At 37.9% G+C, this 25,134-nt stretch overlaps 3 protein-coding genes across 5 annotated transcripts; all 3 read left to right on the top strand.

The window, feature by feature from the left end:
* Window positions 1–466: 466 nt before the first annotated feature.
* On the top strand, window positions 467–11,760 carry LOC109054825 (serine/arginine repetitive matrix protein 2-like). Its single transcript, XM_042723862.1, is given in 14 exon segments — window positions 467–699; window positions 1,754–2,008; window positions 2,182–2,277; window positions 2,384–2,566; window positions 2,757–2,843; window positions 2,938–3,003; window positions 3,579–3,608; window positions 3,693–3,806; window positions 4,083–4,215; window positions 4,680–6,667; window positions 9,099–9,809; window positions 9,888–9,995; window positions 11,013–11,123; window positions 11,211–11,760. Coding segments are annotated over 13 exon segments (3,930 nt in total). The 5' UTR covers window positions 467–699; window positions 1,754–1,760; the 3' UTR covers window positions 11,266–11,760.
* Window positions 11,761–12,164: 404 nt separating this feature from the next.
* Window positions 12,165–17,271, top strand: LOC109058533 (THO complex subunit 6 homolog). The gene is made up of 13 exons (XM_042723981.1): window positions 12,165–12,323; window positions 12,535–12,626; window positions 14,376–14,440; window positions 14,574–14,677; window positions 14,827–14,864; window positions 14,973–15,021; window positions 15,215–15,286; window positions 15,847–15,949; window positions 16,053–16,102; window positions 16,237–16,299; window positions 16,523–16,633; window positions 16,762–16,890; window positions 17,072–17,271. The coding sequence occupies exons 1-13, from the start codon at window positions 12,309–12,311 to the stop codon at window positions 17,150–17,152; spliced, it is 972 nt and encodes a 323-aa protein (XP_042579915.1). The 5' UTR covers window positions 12,165–12,308; the 3' UTR covers window positions 17,153–17,271.
* A 500-nt stretch (window positions 17,272–17,771) lies between these two features.
* On the top strand, window positions 17,772–23,129 carry LOC109058511 (ras-related protein Rab-35-like). Of its 3 annotated transcripts, none has more exons than XM_019075709.2 (7): window positions 17,772–18,185; window positions 19,226–19,996; window positions 21,103–21,153; window positions 21,357–21,480; window positions 21,581–21,705; window positions 21,857–21,981; window positions 22,578–23,129. In XM_019075709.2, the coding sequence occupies exons 2-7, from the start codon at window positions 19,942–19,944 to the stop codon at window positions 22,725–22,727; spliced, it is 630 nt and encodes a 209-aa protein (XP_018931254.1). In that variant the 5' UTR covers window positions 17,772–18,185; window positions 19,226–19,941; the 3' UTR covers window positions 22,728–23,129. The 3 variants fall into 3 exon arrangements, with proteins under 3 accessions (XP_018931254.1, XP_018931260.1, XP_042580030.1); XM_019075715.2 differs by lacking the exon at window positions 17,772–18,185 and adding an exon at window positions 18,196–18,375; XM_042724096.1 differs by lacking the exon at window positions 17,772–18,185 and adding an exon at window positions 18,683–18,715.
* Window positions 23,130–25,134: the final 2,005 nt, after the last annotated feature.

Here is a 25,134-nt window from a genome sequence, read left to right as displayed (position 1 = left end):
TCAAATTGTGAAACTTGTTTATTAAAAAAATGAATTGCACACAGACTGAAGTAGTTTAAGTCTTTGGTTCTTTTAATTGTGATGATTTTGGCATAAGAGACTCCTTTCAAAAAAAATCTTACTTTGAAGCATCAAAATACGCACTTGCATGAGTAAACATGTTTTATTACATTGTGAAAAATATAGAAGAGAAAGAAACCAGCTTGTTGAAAAACTAAGAGATATGGAAATTAGTGTCTTTTCAGTTAAAAATTATTTCAGAATGCTCAGAAACAGTCAAAGGTCTATGACTTACTTCTAAAATATTTGAGAGATAAGGTTTTTTGTTTTTTGAGTTTTCTTCCGCTCATCGAGGCTTCACACTCCATTGGCTAACCGCCAAGAAACACAAAAGAAGAAGAAGAAGAAGAAGAAGAAGAAGAAGAAGAAGAAGAAGAAGAAGAAGAAGAAGACAGCGAGTGAACGGGAATGTGGGAAATGTAGTCCACAGTCATTCCCCGAACATTATCGCGAGGTCGTCACGATGACGTCCAAGTGAGCGTAACCTGTTCATCCTAGCCAACGTTGCGTACATCGTTTTTATTTTACAAGGATTATTTGATATAGAATCGCTGGGTTTCCGCTTGTCGTGCCACAGTTGTTCGGTTTTTGGCCTGTCACGGTTCTACTGTTGTTCTCTCCCTGCGCGGGACCCCAGAGGTACGTAGCACACACGTTACAGAAGCTCAGTGAGCAGTTAGCATGCTGTAAGTTACTGTGGACTGGAGCGAGCCTGTTAGCATACGGGACAAAGTTAGCGCGCTGAAACAACTCAAATTCTGTTATACAAGTAAACACTGAGGGTATTTAGTGTGTATTACACAAACACTAAAAATGAAAAGAATCAACGGGTTGTGGTGTGGAGGAAGCATTAGCGGCACAGAAGGCCTCGGCCTGTTGTTGGTTTAAGACTTGTGTTCTTTATCTTGTTCGCGCGATATATACTATCCGTGTATGAAAATACAGCAAATAGCCTACCTAGACAGCATGTTAGGAATAATATGGGATGTTTGGAGGGTTTACCACGACTTTAATGGTGTCTAGGTAGGTTGCTTAATAGATTGTGGGATCCCCAATAACTTTCTGGGATTCATTTTCATAACTTGAGCACGTTTAAACATTATACAATACAGCCTTGGTAAATGACCTTTGTAATTATTAACAGCCCTAGACTTGCAGCGAATAATAATCCTACGCTGTTTTTCTTTAAAATATATGCGTGGGAAAATGTCGCAAATTTGCAATTCTGGGCATTTTAGGGTTGCGTAAATTCGCCTCTATATATGATGGACCAAATATCACCACTGTACAATCACAATAGTGTCATGAAAAGATATTTTTACTCTTAAATACTGTAACAAATATTTGTATCAAGCATATTTTAAATATGATTTATTTTATTGTCGTATATATAGTAATATCAATGAAGAAATGATGACAGAACAGCTCAGAAAACAACTGTAAAAATGTTAATCATTTTTGAAACATTCTTTGAATATGTTCCATTTTGTGGAAACTATATATATATATATATATATATATATATATATATATATATATATATATATATATATATATATAGCACTCATTTACTCACATTATTTATGTAGCAATTGCTTTTATCCCCGGACACTTAAAAAGTAGGAATGTGATATGCAAAGTTGTTCAATTCAGTGCTTACTCATGAGTTCTCATGTTGTGCCTGGCCTCTCAGGGCAGAGATGTATAACGGTATCGGTTTGACCACGCCGCGAGGCAGTGGCACGAATGGCTACGTTCAGCGGAACCTGTCCAGCGTACGCGTGAAGAGGAACAGGGACGAGCGCGGAGGAGAGCGGGATGAGAAAGACCGAGAGAGACTGGAGAGCCAGCTGAACAGACAGCCTAACGCTGATATCCTAGAGCACCAGAGGAAGAGACAGCTGGAGGTGAAATGTGCCGAGCTGCAGGACATGATGGAGGAGCAGGGGTAAGATGAGAGGAAATATAAAGAATAGTAATGTTTCTTGAGCATCAGATCAGCATATTAGAAAATGATTTCTGACACTGAAGACGGACGTAATGGTTGCTGAAAAGTCAGCTTTGCTGTCACAAGAAGTAGATATTAAGAGCGGACTCTGACCAAGTCATCCTGTGTGAAAGGTACTCTGCAGAGGAGATTGAAGAGAAGGTCAACACCTTCCGCTTGATGCTTCAAGAAAGACAAGAACCTGCCCCTCCTCCAACAGAGAGGCCAGCGTGAGTATTACTTCAGATCATTCAAACAGAAATTAAGGCTTTTAATGGCCTTTTCTGTGCATTGTTAATAGTTTTTTTTTCATCCATGTTTTGGTCTTTCTCACAGTGTGACTGAGACTCATGCACTGGCAGCTGCTAACCAGCAAAAAAATGACCGTCTGAGAGAAGCTTTCGGTATCCGCTCTGACTACGTTGACGGCTCATCCTTTCATCCTGACCGGAAGGAGCGAGAGAAGGAGAAGAGGGAGCAGGAGAGGCTGGAAAGAGAGAAGCAGCAGCAGAAGTACCAGTGAGTAGACGGAGGGGAGATTAAAGGGGTCTTATCATGAGGAATCACTTTTTCCTTTATCTTTTGAGATAAAAGAGCTTGATGTACTGCGAAAACGTACTGTATCGTTCAGAAGTCCAAACTTTCACGTGTTGTATCTTATCTGAGTACTTACTTTCTGTTCAGCCTTTCTCTCATCATTTCATTTCAGGATTATTGAGTCTGAAAACTCAGATTCATCTCCTGAGCGAAAAAAGAGCCAGAAGAAGAAGAAAAAGAAAAACAAAAGCAGAGGAAGGTAAACTGGAGAATGGAGAAGTAATTTAGAACACTTTAAGCATGAGTTTAAAAAGAATAATATATTAATGAATACATTTTCTCTCTTGTAACAGCTCTGAGAGCCCCTCACCCTCTCCTCGACGAGAGAAGAAAAAGGACAAGAAGAAGAAAAAGAAAAGGTTTCATTTAATGCCCTTAAATTACAAAATTCTGTTACTTAATAGGGGAGACTGGGCTAAGATGTGATAATTGGGTAAAATTAATGCACCTAAATATATTTTATTCAATTAATTTATAAGTTGAGTCACTCTGGAATATGTGAACCATTAAAAATAAATAAAATGAATGTAAAAGGGAATATTTTACATTTGTAAATGTTTTTCAAATTACATTGCTTGACATTATTTGCATTTTCATGAACCATCAAGTAAAAAAAATAATAATAGTCTAATACACTTCACACACTACAGCTGTCATTTTGAGAAAAAATATTCTTCATTTAATAATTGTGAGCATATTTGACACCTAATTTCAATTATTTTATTAATTGCTAAGTTAGCAACATTTTAATATATATTTTTAGACCTGGATAAATTTCCTTTGAAATATGTTTTTTTTTTTTAACGTATCATGTAGAAAAATTGCTTTTATGTGTCCAAAAAAATGTTTTAGCATTAAAAATCCTCAAGAATTTAAATGATTCTGCATAATTTTTTTTTTTAAATGACTTAACTTAAATTACTTTTGCTTTCAGGGAGGAATCAGTGAAGAGTGACACAGAGAGGTGGGTTTTCTTCTCATCACTGTAAGTTACCTTTGATAACTGTATGTACTATATATTTAAATGTTATCATTTGTTTTACAACAGTTCATCAGATGACAGAGAAACAACCAAAAGAAAGAGAAAACGGAGTGACAATGAAACTCCACCTCCCAGTAAGAGCCGAAAACGCCAGAGTGCATCCTCCAGCCCAGCTCGCAGGTATCATTACATGTGCACGCTACGTGACTTTTTGTCATATTATAGTGTGCCCTCAGATTTTACTCATTACATTGAGTTGACTTGAGCATTTTCTGATAGCAATTGCAAGAACTTTTTCCACCCTATAAACAAAATTTCTTCTGTAAAATCAGTTTATTTAAAATTGTTCTAAAATACATCAAATTTAAGTGCTTGCTCAGTGTTTGAAATGGTGTACTTTTTCAAAAAATGTGTGAAAGTTCATGTAAATATATATGCATGTTTTTTTGTTTTCAGCCTATCCCCTCAAAGAGGGAAACCGCAGCATAAATCAGATCCTCGTCAAGATGAGGGGAGGAAAGGGAGAACCCCTGACAGAAGGCTTTGTGGCCGTAGTGAGGAAAGTCCAAAAAGGATTGAAGTCAGAGAGGTAGTGTGTTGTTTTGGAAGTCATAGAGGCATATGCACACTGTAATTATTTAATCTAACTTATTCTTTGTATTTGATTAGTGAGTTTACTTCTGTTCGTATATATGTTCTTTATATTTTTAAGTAAATAATATATATATAAGTAAATATATTATTAGTATGTATTCTATTCTAAACAACATCCACAGTAAATCACAGCTGAACACTTTCAGATGGTGTCTTTGGCCTTAGTTTCTGTGTTTACATTGTTTTTTGAGCGCCTTACCACAACAAACATTGAGTTTTAATAAAATATGCACCTCAAGACCCCTGCATTGAATGCAAAAACTTGTCATGTAAACTCCTGATGCCTAGCCTAGTTATACAGGCCTACCTTGAGCCAGACTAGTCAAGCACTTGTTCAGACAACCCTCTGACTAGTTGATCTTGAAAATGTGGTTTTGCACCTCTTTTCCCCACTTTTAGAGGTCACCAAGACGCTCAAGAACGCCTGAGCACAGCAGAAGAGACAAAGGCAGAGAACGTGAGAGAGAAGTGCAAGAAAAACCTCAGAGAAGACGACAGGACTCCTCATCGCCATCTCCACCACCAAAGCAGCAGCGGGACAGACGACCACGGAGTGAAGAGAGAGAGAAACCCCCTCAGACAAGAAGACATGGCTCTTCACCATCTCCACCACGCAAGCAGCAGCGAGACCGGCGACAGCGGAGCGAAGAGAAAGAGAAACCCTCTCAGTGGAAAAGACACAACTCTTTGTCTCGCTCTCCGTCTCCTAAGCAGCAGAAAGATAAGAACCGAGGGGACGATGAGAGAAAGAACACAGGTCAAAGAAGACATGACTCATCCTCATCCCAGTCTCCTTCACCACGTAAAGACAGAACAAGAAGAGGAAACAGTGGAGAGAAAGAGAGAACAGTTTCCCCCAGGGACAGAGAAAAGGAGAGACATGGGGACAGAGCGAGAGACAGACAGAGGAATAGCGATAGAGATTCAATCCCATCTAGTAGAAAAGATGACAGAGGACGGGAGAGTGATAAAGGAAAGGAGGAAGACAGAAACCGGTCTAATGACTCCATGTCTCCTGCTAAGCATTCACCTTACGCAAATGGAAGGCAAAAAGAACGAGATCGTGAACAGGAGAAGGAACGAGAAGAACAGCGAGAGAAGGACAGAAGGAGGGAGGAGGAGATGAAAGAAGAGGCTCTGAGAAAAGCCAGAGAGAGTGACAGAGAAAAGGAGAGAAACCGCTCCAGAAGAGAAGAAGTGTCTCGATCAGACAGGAAGGCCTCCTCTAGTGGCCAGCCTGAGGACAGGCGAGGTGCAAGAGGAAGTGAGATGGAGCAAGAGGTGGCCAAGAAAGACAGGAGAATGGAGGAGGACAAGAGACCGGAGAAGAGTCCTCAAGACCAGGAGGAGAAACGGATACAAAAGGAAAAGCCCGGGAAGAAAGACAAAGTGAAAGCTGTGAGCAGCAGCAGCAGCAGTATTAAATATGTTTGTGGTTGTAGAGGCTGAAGTAGAGGCAGAAGGGATGTTGGAAGTGAAAGTTTGTATTTGTATTGTTGTTTTTGTTCTTGTTTTTTTTAATCTTCATCCTCGGAAGATGAAATGAAGGAGAAGAAAAGTTCAAAAGATAGCAGTGCTGCTGGTAGATCAGTTCCTAATGCTGTCATAGCTCAGGCTATTGCACGCCGAGAGAAGGAGAACCGAGGAAGGGATGGAGAGAGTGATGACGGCAGAAAGACGTACCCTCCCACACAAAGACAGAGCTCACCTCCTGAGTCGCAAAGAAAAAGGGACGATGTTGATAAGAGACAGCGAGACATGGACAGAGAGCGGAGGCCTGGTCTCTCCTCGTCTCCTTCCACAGGAGCCAAAGACCGGGAACGTGGAAAAGAGAGGTACACTCCCACTGAGAGTTCAAGCCCACCTCCTTCGCCCCCTCAAAGAGGCCGGAACAGAGGAGCCCCAATTGGGGACAGGTACACACCCTCAGAAGAAACCAAACCTCAAAGCAGAGATCAAGGAGGCGAGCGATATACCCCATCAGAGATGGAACGAGAGTCTTCACATCCCTCACTTGGCAGAGGAAGAGATCGACAGAGTGACCAAAAGAAAGACGCGTCACCTTTGTCTCCGAGGGGAAAGGGAAGAAACGACGTGCCACAAGTCAAACAGATGGCTTCTCGGCCTTCCCCGAAACGCACTCCACCACGACAGTACCAGGACCCACAATGCTCACATTCTCCCAGTCCGAGACGAGGAGTGAGGAGACAATCGCCTTCACGAAACTCATCCCCTTCCCGACGGGACCGCAGCCGGGAACGCCTAAGAGAGCGAGAGAGGGACCGATTCAGGGCAAGGCCAGCGGACAGAGATCGAGAGCATTCCAGGCAGAGGAGAACAAGGAGCAGCACATCTAGGAGTCCCAGAAGACGAAGTCCTCCTTACAGGTTAGTCAGAGTACCACAGTTTTTTGGAAAGCTAAACTTTGCAGTAGACAATCTGTGGAAATGGGGTTTTGCCAGTAGGGATGGGTACTGAGAATCGGTATGTTTTTTGGACCGGTATGTAATTGGGTCAATACCAGACTAACGATAAGCTTTGGGACAAACGATATTGTTATCGATACTTGTGTTATTTTATTTCCATATACTTCAATGTTAACAACAAATTAGAAGCTGCTGCTTGTCATTTTCCTTCACTGAATGATGTGGCCGACGTTTGCTCGACGAGCATGTGATATCCATGCACATGTGCTGTGTGTTTGTGTGCAATCAGTCATCGCTGAAAGAGTGAAAAGTTCGAAAGTGTGGGCTCATGTTACAAAACTAAGCGACACCAGTGTCAGATGCAATATATGCAGTAGTGTAATCGTGAACAAAGGAGCCAACACTAGTAATATAATGAAACATTTACTTGCACAACATTTACCTCAAGCAATGTGCTGTATTATGTCTCCCGGCTCCAACTCCAACTGCAACTCATGAGACACATTCATATTAAATGTTAATTCAGCGGTAGAGTTACACTCAACTACTTGTAGCTCTTAAAGGGACAGTACTAAACATGCTGCCGATTGTCATTAAAGGGATTGTTCACCCAAAAATTTAAATTCTGTCATTATTTACTCACTGTCAATTGAAGAATGTGGGTAACTGCTGGTCCCCATTGACTTTGATAGTAGGAAAAAAATATGGAAGTTACTGGGGACCAGCAGCTGTTTGGTTTCCCACATTCTTCAAAATAACTTTTATGTTCAACAGAAGAAAGAAACTTATTCAGGTTTAAAACAACTTGATAGTGAGTAAATGATGATGCAATTTTCATTTTTGGGTGAACTATTCATTTAATGTTAATAAAATAAAACACAGAGAAAAATAACTTGCTGCACTTGGTTGAAGAACTTTAATACAGTTGCTAAAATTAAAATATCTTTTCACATCATATCTTTTTGCACCAAATAGTATCGATAACAGTATTGATAAGTACCGGTATTGATAAGCAGTATCGTATCGGTATCAGTATCGATCAAATGTAGACTATACCCATCCCTACTTGCTAGTGACATGCTTAAGGGGATAGTTCAGCCAAAAAATTAAAATTAATTGCATTCATTAATTACTCAACCTCATGACGTTCCAAACCTGTTTTGTTCATCTTTGGAACACAAATTAAGATATTTTTGATGAAATCTGAGAGCTTTCTGACCATCTATAGACAGCAGCGCAACTGACACATTCAAGGCCCAGAAGGGTAGTGAGGCCACCTTAACATAGTCCATGTGACATCAGTGGTCCAGTCGTAATTTAACGAAGCTACGAGCCCAAAGAAAATAATGACTTATTCAATTTCTTCCCTTTTGTGTCTTACACATGCATTCAAGAGAGTATCACGGCCCATGCGTGTGTATTCCTCTGCTTGTAAACAAGGCGTGGTGCATCCGGGTTCTATGACAGAATGCCGGCTCCTGCATCAGCAGCACCACACGCATGCGTGGTACTCCCATGAATGGTGTCAGAGACTAACTGGAAGAGAAGAAAAAGTATTCTCAAAGCTTCATAAAATTAAGTTTGTACCACTGATGTGACATGGACTATTTGAACGTGGCCTCACTACTCTTCTGGGCTTTGAACGTGTCAGTTGCGTTGCTGTCTATGGAGGGTCAGAAAGCTCTCAGATTTCATCAAAAAAATCTTAATTTGTGTTCCGAAGATGATCGAAGGTCTTATGGGTTTGGAACGACATGAGGATGAGGAATTAATGACAGCATTTCATTTTTGGGTGAACTAGCCTAACCCTTTAAGCTATTTCAAATCTCTTTTGCATTTTTTTTTTATGACCTATATGTTAATTCAATGACTACCGAGGCTGCATTTGTTTGATAAAGACCCATTTCAAGGATCACATGATCTCTCAGTAATCATTCTAATATGCTGATTTGGTGATTTAAGAAATATTTCTTATGACTGTCTATGTTGAAAACAGTTGTGCTCCTTAATATTTTTGGGGAAACCATGATAAAAAAAAAATTCTTTGAAAAATAGAGATTTCCAATTAACAGCATTTACTTAATAGAAATCTTTTGTAACATTATAAATGTCTTTACTGCCACTTTTGCTGGACAAAAGTATTAATTTCCTTAAAGAAAAAAAAAAAACACTTTACTGACCATATATAAAAATGTTTTGTTATTTGGGTGCATCCATTAGAGTTTTGGAGCTACACTATTGAATAAATTGTCACTAGTGGTTTACTGAGTTACTTAATTTGAGTAGTATACACTGTAATTATAATATAATTATAATTAATATTATAATATTAATTAAAGTTTATAATAAAATTATTGCGGTTATTACAAAGATTTTCTCTCTTTACACCTAGGTATCGTCATTCACCCTCTCCTGTACGTCGGCGCAGAAGTCGTTCACTATCAAGAGAAAGAGAGAGAGAGCAGGAGAGGAGGAGGAATCGAGAGCGAGAGAGACAGCGTGAACAGGAGAAAGATAGAGATCGAGAACGAGGCCGAGAACAGAGAACGAGGGTGCCACCCAAAGATCCCACTCCTCCACGCCGCTCTTCATCATCATCCTCTTCCTCCAGTTCATCCTCTTCAAACTCACCCTCTCCTCAAAGACAGATGAAGGGTATAAAGTTGACAGATGCAGATAAAGACAGATCAAGGGAAACTGATGAACAGACAAAAAATAAGCAACCAGAAAGGAACTCGAAACATCTGTCTCCCTCCCCTCCTAAAGAGACACATCTCTCATCCAACCAACCGCATCATCGCTCTCGCTCCCGTGAACTTCCTGCCTATTTTAGATCACCAGTGACCAACCAGTCACCAAGCAGGGATCCACCTGGTGACCGATCAAGAGGCCAGGCCCCATCACCTGTCCATGTGCGGAACCTCGAACCATCAACGATAGGAAAGACTTCCATGAATGGGAAACCAGAGAAGGAGAGCTCTGGCCAACAGCAGAAGCAGAAGAGGAGCAGCTCGAGTTCTTCATCTTCCTCATCGTCATCCTCTTCCTCATCTTCATCCTCATCATCAGACAGCTCAGACTCTGAGGCAGAGAAAGCAAAAGGGTAAGTGCCAAATTATTTTGCATTTATCCAGTTCAGTTTAATCGATGGTACCCTTCATTTAAATGTTTGTTTTTCCAGGGGTGTTAAAGCAAATACAAATAGAGATGCTGGCAAGATGGCGAAAAACAGAGCTTCTTCATCGTCATCCTCCTCATCAGAAAGTGAACAAGAAGATAAGACGAAAAGGTTTGTTTTTTTTATATTCTTGATTTATTCCTACTCCACAAAAAAAAAAAATAGTGGATTTTCCACTGCATTTAATTCAAATTTTGAATTAAAGGTTTACACGCATGAACCAACGATCTTTCGCCTTCAATTTTAGGCTGCTGAATTATCCAAATAACTGAAAATGGCATATGCCAAATCACATAGATTTTGATTTAATTAAAGAAATCCATATGCACTGTGTTTCAAATTGAAACACTGTGTTCTTTTACACGAAAGCAGCTCATACTCCAGTGATTTCACCATCTAAGAGTGGCTTGGTTTACACTGTGAACTTCACAGGAAATTCTGCTACACACAAAATCTGCATCTTCCTTTCTGCATCTACTCTGATTCTGGTTCACTTATAACGTGTGTGTTTGGGAACACAACATGGACCATCTTTCCAAACTCACAATGAGGAGCGCTTATGAACTGTCTGTTATCAACAGAAGAGAAGCTTTAAGTGCTCTCTGTGGTTTGCCGCCAAAATAAAATCTCAACAGTTTAACATTTCAAAAATTTTGAAATCAAGACACCAATGAATACAATTATTATTTTTTTTTATACTATTTTTATTTTACAGTGATATTACAACAGTAATATTTCCTATTTTGTTTATTTAGTAAAAATCGTCCTTTTTATAGTTGTATTGATGTATAATTACAGAGTTTTGGTTCAATTGTCCGGCCTCCAGCAAACCTGGAGCTGTAAAACAAAAATTGCATTTACTGTAAGTCGCAATTGAAACTTTTAACAGAAAAAATTCTATGAATAATGAATAAGTATTAAATTAATAGGTAATAATGAATCCTTTTTCAACTTCTGCCAGTAGTTAATTTAATCAGTAGTTTAATGCCAGATTATAAGAATAAAGGTGACTTATAATGCCAGATAACTCAATTCTAAAAAACATTATCATTGGGGAAATCAGATTGTATCCCATTTTGTGGCTGTACTCTAAAACACTGTCTCAATCATTTCTTTTGAACTCTGCAGTCCACCACGGCCCAAGAGAGTGCCAGCAGACTCGCTGAGAGACTCTAGGTCACTCAGTTACTCTCCTCCAGCAAGGCAACGAAGACCTGCACATTCTCTGCCCTCTCAGCGGTCAGTTCTGTACAGATCTACAGATTTTTACTATTGCTTTCAACTCACTGTTCTCTGATATTGATCTTAATCTCTGTTTTCCATCAGCAGTGCAAGCAGGAAGTCGAGAAGCAGATCTCCAGACAGTCGACGGAGGAAATAAGTGTTTTTTTTTTTGTTTTCTGGACTCTCTTACCTGACCCTCGCTGGACTGTGAATCATCTCCGTATCACACTATGGATGAGACTAAACATGTGACTAGTTGTGATGGTGATATTTTCACCATTAGTAAAGGAAGGTCTCTAAAAACATGGTTCTTTGTAACTCATTCCAAAAGGGAAGATTTATTATTACTTTTATTATGATGTAATTAATGTTTAAAGCGAGGCCAGCTGAGACACTGAAGCTCAACAACTATTGCTCTGTGCCAACAGATGCTGGACACCGTTTGTATACATAACATTCACACACACACAAAATATAACACACGTCCAGTGGTTTTCTGTCTGCTACATTGTTCTGAATGTAGATGAATGTCTGTAATTTGGTGATCAGAATGGACTGTATTCTTTTCCTGCATATGTAAACAGAGTCTGTTCCTTTTTGTTTATTTGTGGGGAAAATATTATTATGAATAATAAAATGGCAGTAGAATCTTCTTGTCTGAATATTTAGTTTATGGTGCTGAAGGACAAGCTGAGGCTAAATACACGGCACATTGGAAACTATTCACACTGAAGTTACTATATTCTTTAAAACTGAAGTCATTTTTAAATGGGGGGGGGGTACTTTTTCTTCTTGGTCAGATAAACGGGTGTTTGTTTTTATATATATACATAAACTATATCGCCAGTAGCATTAAAGTTGCTTATGGCCTGTAGTTCAGTTCTTTTAACATTTAAACATTTACTTCAGGTTAAATTAAAGCTATATATATTAAAAACCTACTTTCATCAAAAATAAATTATTTCTAAAGATTAGTATAATATTTTTGGCATATTCTTGTATAGTTTTACAGTCGTAATACCTCTAATTACCTGAGGCGGAAACTATCTACCAGGGTAACTGTTAAAGCGGGCTGGTCTGTGGAGGCAGGCTGAATAATGCGTCATAATTACGCGACGCTGTTTGAAGGAGCAGCGCTTTGTATGAAAATCGACCGAGGATTTGTCAAGTTAAATTTACAGCTTAATAAACTCCAGGAACATGGGTCCAGTTGAGGTAAATAATACGATCAGGATCTTATTCAAGTTATTAGCAAGCACAAAATTTTAAATGGGAAACATGGTTCAGCCTGCAGTGTAATCATTGACTCTAAGCAATTTTAACAGATGGCTCATACATTTTTATATGCCAACAATTATATTTATGCACGTAGAAATGTATAAATTATTGGTAATCGTGTTCGTGACACATGTTTATCTCTCTCCAGCTCCTGCATATGTCCGTGTTCTCTCAGAGTTTCTCTCCCTGCGGTCGTTTCCTTGCAGCGGGTAATAACTATGGAGAGATCGCGGTGTTCAGGTAAGAGATCAGTTTAATCCTGCAGTTTAGGCTGCGTTGTAAGACAGCCGGTCCCTATTGTTTGTTGATGTACGTGTGTAAGCATCTTCTCTCTCTCTCTCTCTCTCTCTCTCTCTCTCTCTATATATATATATATATTATACAGGTGCATCTCAATAAATTAGAATGTCATGGAAAAGTTCATTTATTTCAGTAATTCAACACAAATTGTGAAACTTGTGTATTAAATAAATTCAATGCACACAGACTGAAGTAATTTAAGTCTTTGGTTCTTTTAATTGTGATGATTTTGGCTCACATTAAAAAACAAAAAAACAATTCACTGTCTCAACAAATTAGAATATGGTGACATGCCAATCAGCTTTTTTTGAGCCTTCAAAACGGTCTCTCAGTTTGGTTCACTAGGCTACACAATCATGGGGTAGACTGCTGACCTGACGGTTGTCCAGAAGACAGTCATTAACACCCTTCACAAGGAGGGTAAGCCACAAACATTCATTGCCAAAGAAGCTGGCTGTTCATAGAGTGCTGTATCCAAGCATGTTAACAGAAAGTTGAGTGGAAGGAAAAAAGTGTGGAAGAAAAAGATGTACAACCAACCGAGAGAACTTCATTGTTATGGGAATTGTCAAGCAAAATCAATTCAAGAATTTGAGTGAACTTCACAAGGAATGGACTGAGGCTGGGGTCAAGGCATTAAGAGCCACCACACACAGACGTGTCAAGGAATTTGGCTAAAGTTGTCATATTCCTCTTGTTAAGTCACTCCTCAGGTGTCTTACCTGGGCTAAGGAGAAGAAGAACTGGACTGTTGCCCAGTGCTCCAAAGTCCTCTTTTCAGATGAGAGCAAGTTTTGTATTTCTTTTGGAAACCAATGTCCTAGAGTCTGGAGGAAGGGTGGAGAAGCTCATAGCTTGAAGTTGCTTGAAGTCCAGTTAAGTTTCCACAATCTGTGATGATTTGTGGTGCAATGTCATCTGCTGGTGTTGGTCCACTGTGTTTTTTGAAAACCAAAGTCACTAGACCTGTTTACCAAGAAATTTTTTTTTGGAGCGCTTCATGCTTCCTTCTGCTGACCAGCTTTTTGAAGATGCTGATTTCATTTTCAAGAAGGATTTGGCACCTGCCCACACTGCCAAAAGCACCAAAAGTTGGTTAAATGACCACGGTGTTGGTGTGCTTGACTGGCCAGCAAACTCACCAGACCTGAACCCCAGAGAGAATCTGTGGGGTATTGTAAAGAGGAAAATGAGAAACAAGAGACCAAAAGATGCAGATGAGCTGAAGGCCACTGTCAAAGAAACCTGGGCTTCCATACCACCTCAGCAGTGCCACAAACTGATCACCTCCATGCCACGCCGAAATGAGGCAGTAATTAAAGCAAAAGGAGCCCCTACCAAGTATTGAGTACATGTACAGTAAATGAACATACTTTCCAGAAGGCCAACAATTCACTAAAAATGTTTTTTTTTTTTTTTTTATTGGTCTTATGAAGTATTCTAATTTTTTGAGATAGTGATTTGGTGGGTTTTTGTTAAATGTGAGCCAAAATCATCATAATTAAAAGAACCAAAGACTTAAACTACTTCAGTCTGTGTGTACTGAATTTATTTAATACACAAGTTTCACAATTTGTGTTGAATTACTGAAATAAATGAACTTTTCCACAACATTCTAATTTATTGAGATGCACCTGTATATTGCGTGTTGATGTTGAAGTGTTCTTGTTCTTATTCTTGTTCTTACAGTCTTTCAGCTGCACTGAGTCCAGATGCATCAGAAGCGAGCCAGAAGCCCATCCTTAACTTCACTGGTTAGACTGAGATTGAACTTTTCACGGATAATTTTACCTTTACAACATGTATCCTAGACTATCCAACTAACAAACATTACAGTATCCAGTATTGCAACAATGACAAATGAAAGGGCTTTTTTAATTGTTTCAGCTCATGATGGTCCTGTGTTCTCTCTTCTCTCCACGGACACTCATCTCCTGAGTGCTGGGAACGGAGAGATCAGTGCCTGGAGTTGGGCAGAGCTCATCAAAAAAGTAAGAATCAGTTGTTCAGTAAATGTTTAAGTATTTTTTGTGGTTGGGGAAAATGTATATTCCTTTTCATAGTTGTGCTTTGTACATATGGATATGGTAAAAACAGAAGGGAAAAAAAAAGCATATGTCATATATTTTTGTCTCCACAGAGCACCAAAGCGGCATGGACAAGGAAACCCAGTTATGAGTGAGCGACTCAAGATAGTGATAGTTCATTTGGTTTTATGACTTTCATTATTGTGGGAACTACCTGAATGTGATTTCAAATGTTTGTGCAATCTCTCACTCCATACAGGACTAGTCTTGAAATACCAGAGATCAATGCAATGATCATTAACCCAAAGGTTTGTATTTAACCTACTCGTGTTGGTTATTTCTAATACATGCTTTTCCTTAAGGAACCATGTTTTGTAGTTATCTGTAATAAACGGTTCTATTTAAATGAGATTATTAATTAATTAAATTATATTAGTGTATGTCTAAGTTTATCAATTTAATGCTTGTTTTTAAAAAAATAAAAATAAATCTTTTTTTCAGGACAACAGCTTGATAGTTGGAGGAGGTGACAATAATATTCACATCATGGACATGGAGACTGGTATCTTTAAGGTCAGTTAGACTACATCGTTGTATCTCCAGGGACAATATTTTGAAGGCCCCCCAATACAGGCTATGAATTTCCCTTTTGCAGTTTTGCTTAGATGATAGCTTAAAAAAAGTGTTCCTAAGGAAGTATAATAAAATAAATATCTAACAAAAATGTTTAAATGATTAGACGTTTTCCAAATATAGAGATAGTAACTGCAGACTTTTTTGTAACACCCTAAACTTAATTTGAATTCAGAAGTTTACATTTTTAAGGATTTAAAATTTTTTTTTTTTTAAAAAATATAAGTTTTTGAAAATATTTTTTTTTTTTTTAGTTGCTTTTGTTTTTGAGGGGGCAAATTGCACGCAAAAGTGGTCACTATTTTGTGCAAAGGCTGTATGCTGCACTGAAAAATAAATTTAAAAAAATATGTATATATCATTTAATTGTTATTTAATATAATGTAATTTATTATGTCTTGGCCCCCTAGTGAGCTGTATGTTCAGCTTTGTAAATAAATAAATTGCAACACAGTAGGTTCCTCTTAATATTTCTTCCCTTTGTGTTGTTTGCTCTGTAGTCTGTACTGAAGGGCCACACTGACTACATCCACTGCCTGTGCTTTAAAGAAAGGGAAGAGGAGATCCTCTCTGGTGGTGAGGATGGTGCCGTGAGGATATGGGGTCAGTGAATGACACTGCACTGTTTCTATTACCCTTACTCTTTGAGGAAAAGGAAGCCAGGAATAGAGAAACATGTAATAAAAGTATATACTTCCTCCATCAGACGCACGGACAAATCGCCCAGTTCACTGTATTGAAGTTTTCAAATACGAGGTAAAACACTCCTGTACTTGTGATAAAGAATAAACAATCAGCTAAAACTATGCATTCATGCCTCAAAGAAAAAACAATACAGCACTGAAATCCCACTCTCTCACTTTCAAACTTGCTCTGGAATGGTGGGTCAGGAATGCGCTCGCCCCCAGTTTGGGAAGTGGATTAGCTGTCTTGCTACGGACTCTGATTGGATGGTAAGATGGACTTGTAGTTGGCAGGGACAGTGAAGCTATTGTCTTTATTTGTTCTTGTTTATCTCATGTTTTCTGCGTATGTATTGACATGCTTGTTTTTAAATACCTCAGTTAATATCTGCATGGCTGTAATGGACTACTGCTCATCTAGAATGCCCCTCTATGTATGTTAATATGGCAAAATGCCCCTATTGTTATAAAATGTTATCTATTTCCTCTCCAGCTCTGTGGTGGAGGCCCATCACTCTCATTATGGCACCTCCGTTCCATGTCCCCCACCTCTGTCTTCCCGTTGCCCGGCTGTCAAAGGGAAGCTGTCTTTTACCAGGACCTGGTGAGAAGCACTAGTTGTCAATTTAATGTGACGGAAAAACAAAAAAAAGCTGAATTTATAATGTTATATATATATATTTATGTAGTTATTTATTTCTTTATAATATATTATGTTGTGGTTGTGCTTAGATCATGTCAGTAGGTGAGGGTCCGCATGTGTCCCACTGTTTACACGGAGGGACAGTGAAAGCTCAGATTCCCTGCACCCCTTCCTCACTCAACACACTGGCTCTGAATCTCAAAAACACTGAACATAGGGTAGGTGCACCTGTTTTACACCTTGCCAGATTTTTTTTTTTTTGTTTTAACAGATGCTACAAATTGTGGCAATATCTATAAAATGTATCTCCATTGGCTCTGTGTGTGGAAAGTGAAGACTTGTGAATGGAATAATTGTATTTACCCAATTTTTACCATTTGCCCAATATTCATCTTTCAGGTTATGACAGTAGGGGGCAGCAGTCACCAAATTGATGTGTTCACCAACTTCAGTTACAGAGCCTTTTCTCTGTCATTTTGAGCACACGCCAACATTTGTTTGAATTTGAATTGAAATCTGTGGCAAATTCTAGAATTATGTTTTGCTAGAATGCAATTTAACAATGTATTTTTATAATAAACTTGTTTTTTTTGGGGTCATTGTTTGCTGTTTTTTTTTTCAATGTGTGTTAGCTTTACATTTGAATCATGCATTGTACCCTAACAAGGCCTTTGAAGGTGTACTTGGTCGATTTCTGTGTAACACTATAGTAAAATACACAAAGTATAGTATTACACGTACATTTTTTTTAAACAAAAAAGAGATTTACAACGTGAATTAATGTGTATAAACTACTATCCCAGTCTGTGAAAATGGTCAAAACATGGTTACAGAAATGCATATTCAGTTGGTCACGTGGTCAAAATGGCAACCCGCACGAGGCGACCCGCTCCATTAAAAATGGGTTTTATTAGGCTGACAATACAACTGTTATCTTAATTTCATATATGTGCTAATCATTTTAAACATTTAACAGAAACACTTAATTTATTTACACGTAAAACTTTTTTTGTATTATTTACAATTAGTGAGTTCATTTTTAAACATTTAAGGATAAGTTTACGCTATTTTAGATTGAAAACAAGACTAAGTCTCAGAACATATTGGGCTGCCTATATATACAACATTTTTTTTTATTTCTTAATCAACGTATTAAGGACATGTTTCTGTAGGCAAGTTTACAGGTTCAGATGTGTGGCTGGAATGTCATCATCAGTGGGTCTGTTGACACAGAATAGCGGAGGCAGTCACAGGAGTGGCGTGAGGAGGAGACCGAGAAACTCGGGCACATGATGAGGATGAGAGTGACTCAACATTCAGGTGCGTCGGCCTCAGATGGGCGGACCTGATCTCTGCGGCCGCTGGGACACTGTCCGAACTCCCCCTTACACCGGATCCCGGTACTGCCTGCAGGACCAACCCGACACTGACCGACCACCCCAGCGGGAACCTACGCAAAGTCTTCCGTGATTTCCCCCAGCCTGCTCGGAATACGTGGTTTAAAGTGTTTTTGGTGAGCTCTTCTTTAGATCCGAGTTTGATCCTGTTATCTTGGAGCATCTGCGGCTAGTTAAGTAGCTAGCCTAGCTGCATTTCCAAAACAACTGAATAAATTACAACGGAGGAGTTGAGGAATGGACACAAGTTTGATCAAGCGATTCAAAGAGACGGAACTTCAACTTGAGCGTTCAGCTCGAGGTTTGGTAGGATTGCATGTTTTTAACAGGTGTTAAATCGCTACACATGTCTGAGTTTTTACGGATAATGCGCGTGACTGTTGTATTTTTCATATTATAAAGACGCAAGGACGCTTATCTCAGAAGGACCGTCTGTTTATGATAATCTTATACAATAAAGTGGTTCTGGCTCTACGAATGATTCTCCTTTACTGTTATTTTCCCTTGAATTGACTGTTAAATCGAGTTGTAACACACAGTTAGAGCGCCAAATAGTTTTGCTTTTAATTCTGGCATGTTTGTATTCAGGAATTTGGCTGTGTTGGCACCGAAAATAATATTGCCTGATAAGCGGACCTCAGCCTAGGTGTGTCAGTTTCACTTCTTTTACACTTTTTTTGTGTTAAAATGATCGCGTGTCTGCAGGACGTTGGTGTTTAACCCGCTGCCTCATTTTAGACCAGAACTGTTGTGTTTTAATAAGAAACTTGTGCCCTCCTCGCAACGGCAGCTCTGGAAAAACATGTCCCTTCCTGTTTTCATGGAACATTTTTGGCAGTTTACTGAATCTCCAGCTTTGTCTCGATTCAGCCGCTAGTTGCTTGTGGGCTTTTAATGATTCTGTCCACTGTTTTGGTTTCAGTTGTAAGGTGCGATATGTGTGTGGCCATTTATTCTGATCTCTGTACATAAAGTCAAGCGTAAAGCTGGTGCATGTGGTTTCGACCTGTGTCAGAAAGGGTGTCAATTGTCTGTCAGAGTGGGAGAAGCTAAATTTAGTGCCACAGCTGCTGTTCTGGGTAAAGGGGGCAGTATGTCTAAATTTGAACAAGATGCTTAATACCTGTCCCTTACTACTTTTTTTTCTTCTTCTCAGGATTAGGGGACCGACAGGGACTTTCTCACTTCCGGCTTGAAGCTGCATTCCTACAGTGTTTTGGAGTAGCAGTGATCTTTCAAAGTGTGGGAAGCTACCAGTCCCTGCATGCATCGGTTAAACACGCAGAATGGAGTTGTTGTGACTGAGATGCCATCTATATATCTAGGAAATCAAGATTTGGAGTCGAAACAACTTGGATCTCAAACAAACTGCCCTGTTTTCCGGATGACTTGGTTCCTCTGCTCTGCATTATGAGCATTGTCAGCGATTAAAGAACCGTTTGCTTTGTAATCTGAGTCATTTGATACTTCACCCAACAATGTGGTAATGTGTTTGCACTTGAGGGCGAGGCGACGAAGAGTAAATTTCACGCAGATTTTAACCGTAGATCCCTAATGTGGACAAAAGCAATGGAAATATCACTGGAAATTTAAAGTTTTTAAGATGAGCTAAGAATATTGCACTGCGAGTAAAAACGTGTTACAGACAATGCAGAATCACGATTCATGAATCAAAATGTACTGAAATCGAACTGATGCATCATTTTGTGCTTGAATTTTGAGGAAAACTGGAAAGACAATCACAGGATGCTCACGGTATTTCACCCAAAACCCTCTGCACTAAACAACCTGATACTTTAAGACACAGGGAAATTAAAAGAGGACTTGAAAACTGTTAAACTTGTTTAATGAGGACACATTTTGGACAGGAGAATGGCGGGAAAAGACTACCATCATCTCTTCAAGTTGCTCATCATTGGTGACTCCAGTCAGTATTTTTCTGTTTTTCATACATATGCTAACAAATTATGTCTTCTTACTGACTCAGCTGTGTAGCTTTTTATCTTTCTCTTTTTGTAGTCCCCATTAGAGAATCATTAATATATGGCATAAAATAAGTGATTAAGCCTAATTATTTTTCAAGCACCCTGTCCACTAAGAATGCTCAGGATGTTGGTGCATTTACTGAAACATTGTTGTGCAGTTTCACAATTTTACTGGAAAGCTGAAGTGAAACTACTTTGTGTAAGTGTGTAATGTCAGTGCTTATCCCTTCAGTGAACTGAGTTACTGGATCAGTTCACCAGTATGCACTTGGGTGGGATGCGTACCGTGATGAATGTTGGCTCAGTGTTTTTGTCTGTGAAACTAGTTTTTCCTAGATTGATTGGAGAATTGTGTAATTTCACTGGAAGATCCAGTTATGACGTTTAGATTAAACATTACAATGTCATAAACAGAAAAAAAATAATACATATAAATGGATGAATTGTTCATAGTAAGATCAATAACATGCATTTTTAAAAACAAATAGGGTGAACTTCCAATTTCATGCCTTTTTTAACAATCTTATTTATACATCCCAATTTCATATTATAGAACCCATTGTTTGTAAGCAAATATCAGTGATGCTATCTCACAGTTCATCATGTTTGTAATTTAACTGTGGCATTAAGTTAACCACAGCTGCCTCATTTAGTCCATTGTGGCCACTTACACTCTGTAACTGTTCAGCTAGTAGCATTTGTCTCTGTAAAGACTGGTTTTGGGTAGGATTCTGGTTGTTTTAAACCTCTTGAGTATTGTGGCCTTTGTGACAAAAGAACATGTTAAGATTAAGTTGCATGGTAGAGGTGGGCTAGAGCTATTATATTACAAACACTATGCTGTTGCACTTATTTTTATTTATTGTAGTGATGTTTTTACATTTTTATTTATAGTCCACATTCTATTTTTACGTGTTCAAGGCTAACTTAATACAAATAATATCTAATTATTATTATAATCTTGTTTTAAAAAAGAAATACTATCATGTTTAATTAAAAACATATATGTACTGAACATTTAACAGATGTTGCTCTGACTCTGTTGCAGATGTTGGGAAAAGCAGCTTGCTCCTACGATTCGCAGACAACTCATTTTCTGGTGAGTCTGTTTGGCACAAAGTGTGTGTTTGTGTGAGAAAGACTGAGGCAAATGGTCTGTAAATACATGATCTAATTCACTGTGTTCTCAAGTCCAAGACCGAGCAAAGCAAGACAGAGTGAGAGTGTACATTTGCTTAAATGTGTTAAAGAAGTTCAATTGTTATAACTAGTTATAAAAACATGCTTCTGCACTCTTCACAGGCAGTTACATAACTACTATTGGAGTTGACTTCAAGATCCGCACGGTAGAGATTGATGGAGAAAGAGTTAAACTCCAGATCTGGGACACTGCAGGGCAGGAACGGTTCAGAACCATCACCTCGACGTAAGCCTTGCTCCAGTCTAACCGTTTATTAAAGACTCTGTTTGACCAATCTTGTAATCTCTGACAGTCTTCCTCTCACACGTTTGCTGTAATCCTCTAGGTATTACAGAAACACTCATGGTGTCATCATTGTTTACGATGTCACAAACCCTGAATCGTTTGTCAATGTGAAAAGATGGTTAAATGAGATATCACAGAACTGTGACAACGTCTGCAAAATTTTAGGTTTGTTTTTTGAATTTTTTTATATATATACATTTTATTTACTTAAGTTGCATTGTGATATGAAAAGAGATGTTTTGGTTGTATATTCTGAGTTTGTTGTATGTATCAAAGGTGAACATTTAATATTTTTTTCCACTTTGATCCCTAACAGTTGGAAACAAGAATGATGATCCTGTTAAAAAGCGTGTGGACACTCAAGATGCTCAGCGGTTTGGAGAGTCAGTTAATGTGAGGTTGTTTGAGACGAGTGCTAAAGAGAATATTAATGTAGAGGAGGTGAGGTGTTTTGTTTGTTTTTGCCGTGATATGTATTCAGAGAATTTGCAATTTAATGCATGCATCGGTTAAACAGGCAAAATGGAGTTGTGACTGAGATGCCATCTATATATCTAAGAAATCAAGATTTGGAGACGAAACAACTTGGATCTAAAACTAACTAAAAAAAAACTTTTTTTAGTTAACTTAAACTTAAATTAATTCTAAAACATCAATATTCAAGTTAATTTAAGCCTAAATTAATTTTTAAAAAATCCTCAAGTTTCTTCTTTTAAGGCCAAATTCTTTCAAAAATCCTCAATATTTGTTTATTTTAGCCCAAATTAATTTAAAAGTCCTCAGTATTTATTTAAGTTTGTTCTTTTAAACCCACATCAATTTAAATATCCTCAATATTTAAGTTTTTTCCATTTCAACTCAAATTCATTAAAAATCCTAAATATTTCATTTTGATGTTGGCTTGAATGGAATAATGGACTATGTATCTTTCATCTAATTAAGAAAATACATTTTGTCAGTCCACTCTGATGTGTTACAAGTAACATTTAATAATTTTGATGTAAAATTTTATGGCTTGTATTCTGTTCTGTTTGCAGATGTTCATGGCTTTCACCCACATGGTCCTTCGGGCGAAGAAACAGAGCCAGAGTCGAGCAGAAAGAGAGCGGGAGAGAGAAAAGGACACTGTCCATATAAATTCCCACAGGGACCGAGAAAGGAGGAAGAAGGGGAAGAAATGCTGTTAGAGCAGAGGTGTTAGAACGGACGGAAAGAGGGACAAATCAAACACCTTTGCAACTTTATTCCTTTGGTTCAAGTTTTCAGCTCAGAAATGTGACTTTTTCATGATAACACTGCGCTTAGATGAAACCAAGAGGAATAAAAATAACTTGCTATTACCCGAACATCAGCATTTGTTTACACAGATGTTTATCAATGTACATTTTTTTTTTTTTTTACACAAAAGGGTTATTGACTGGCATGGATTTACACTGGCATCGAAAGCCTGGTCCAGGAAGGACACTATACACAAACTGTCTTATGTGTTCCACTGTGATTAGTGAGAGATGTTTCTTGTTGGACGTGATATGTCATTAATGTATGCAAATAATAAATCAGCAATAAAATATGATTTTAAAAACCGCAAAGGCCGTGACAGTGTGCATTTCTAACATCTTGCATTTCTGAAAGAGGCATGTCTGAGTGGATTTACTTGACTGAACGCTCGCGGTCATAGGCGCCGATCCCGTGCAAAACTCAAGATATTCTGTATTCACTATCATATTGGCGAAACAGATCTGGTAAACTATCCAGTTAATATTTGTGTTTGCGCTCTGCGTCAAGAGGTTAATTTACGCATTGTTTTCTGAAGCGTTGAGCAATGTAGCCAATCACAGCCATATCTGTTGATTTCTTGAACGCAATTTGCCAATCAGAGGCGTTTAACTGTGCGTCCACTCACCGCAGTCTCAAAACACCAGAGTCCACTGCTGGGTTTTCCAAGAATCCTCTCATTATAACAAAACTTCCTGAGATCGCGATGAAATAAAACAAGGAACAGCTTTTTTGTGTGTGTGATTATAAAGGGAGTGCTCTTTATGTGCTTTCTAGGCTATATTATCCATTTAGATTTGTATGTAGGCCTATTGTTTATGCTCGCTGTCCTCTTGCAATACAACTACTAAACTACACGTGTTTTTCAACCAGAATTGTTCCTGGGTTTAACCTACTAAATAAATAGTGAAAGAACCGTGTCTTTAAATTATTTCACTTGACCGCTGAGTCATGTTTGTTTAAACAAGACTCAAATCTTGAATCCCTGAGATTCATTTCTGTCTGTCTGTGTGTGTTTTTTCTTTATTTTAGATAAATGAACTCAAAAACATTAAATCCAGCAACTCAACATACAACTGCAATGTTTCACAAGGCGAATATCACACCTTTAGACAAATTGACAAGTCATAACAAAAAAAGAAAAAAAAAATATTTCCTCGTTTTTCCTAATTAGACATTCAATATACATATAATTTAGTGAACACAATGTTCATCACAGTATCAAGAATTTCTCCATAAATTTTAACAAAATTTCATTCTTTTTATTTTTAATTAAATTTAACGATTTCTTTAGCGATTCCATCTCTATTAAGAATAAATTACATTTAGGTATGCATTTTGCTAATTTTTGTTTATGGATGTAATATTTACCATGCAAGATGTAAAAGCTCACCACATATTCAAACATTTTGCTTCTGTGTGTGAAAGAACATATAACATCTTTTAGAGATAATTTATAATTCACCTTTCTTGGGGCAAAAAGAAAAGAACTAACGTCAGACCAAAATTTTAAAGATGCATCACAATTGTAAAACAAATGAGCCAAGTCTTCCTCATGTACAGTACAAAAAATACATTTGTTGTCAATGTCCATGAATTTTGATAACAAAGCTTTACATGGGTAGATTTTGTGAAGTATTTTAAAGTGTACCTCTTTAACTTTTTTTAGCATACAAAATTTATTTGGATTTAACCATGCTTCTTTCCAATGAATATCAGCGATTTGTGCATTCCAAAAAAATTCCCTCTAGGAGAAATTTTATGTTTGGATTGAAAAATTAATCTGATATTTTTATTCTTACAGGAATGAGAAAATAGTTTGATACCTTCAACTATTAACTCAGGAAGTTTCCTTTTGCTACTTCCAAAAGTAAGGTGACTTTTCATCAGATGTTTTAACCCATTGGGAATAGCTTTAACAACTTGCTGAAACTCTTTAAATGGAATGGGGAAATTGTAAATAAACATTAAATCTTCATAAGACAAAACATTTCCATTTTCATCAAACAAATCCATGACAAAATATTTTTTTTTTTTCAAACCATTTGCGTAAAAATAAAGATTTATTCCTAGAGGTAATAAGACAATTGTTCCAGAGAAGTATTTTGTGTGGAGAAAAATTGTGATGGAAACCAATTTTCCAAGCTAATAACACTAGCTGGTAAAATTTGGATAGATTAATTGGTAATTTCCCAGGCAGATGGACTGAGGAATAAAGAACCATAATGAATTTTCATTTCTTTGACAGTTTCTTAACCAATTAAGCTTAAAAGTATTGATAAAATAAAAAAATCTAACATCTCTAAGCCACCATCAACT

This window comes from Cyprinus carpio, chromosome A3 (genome assembly GCF_018340385.1).
Source record: "Cyprinus carpio isolate SPL01 chromosome A3, ASM1834038v1, whole genome shotgun sequence".
NCBI classification, from domain to species: Eukaryota; Metazoa; Chordata; class Actinopteri; order Cypriniformes; family Cyprinidae; genus Cyprinus; species Cyprinus carpio.
This window is presented reverse-complemented; position numbering and strand designations above follow the sequence as displayed.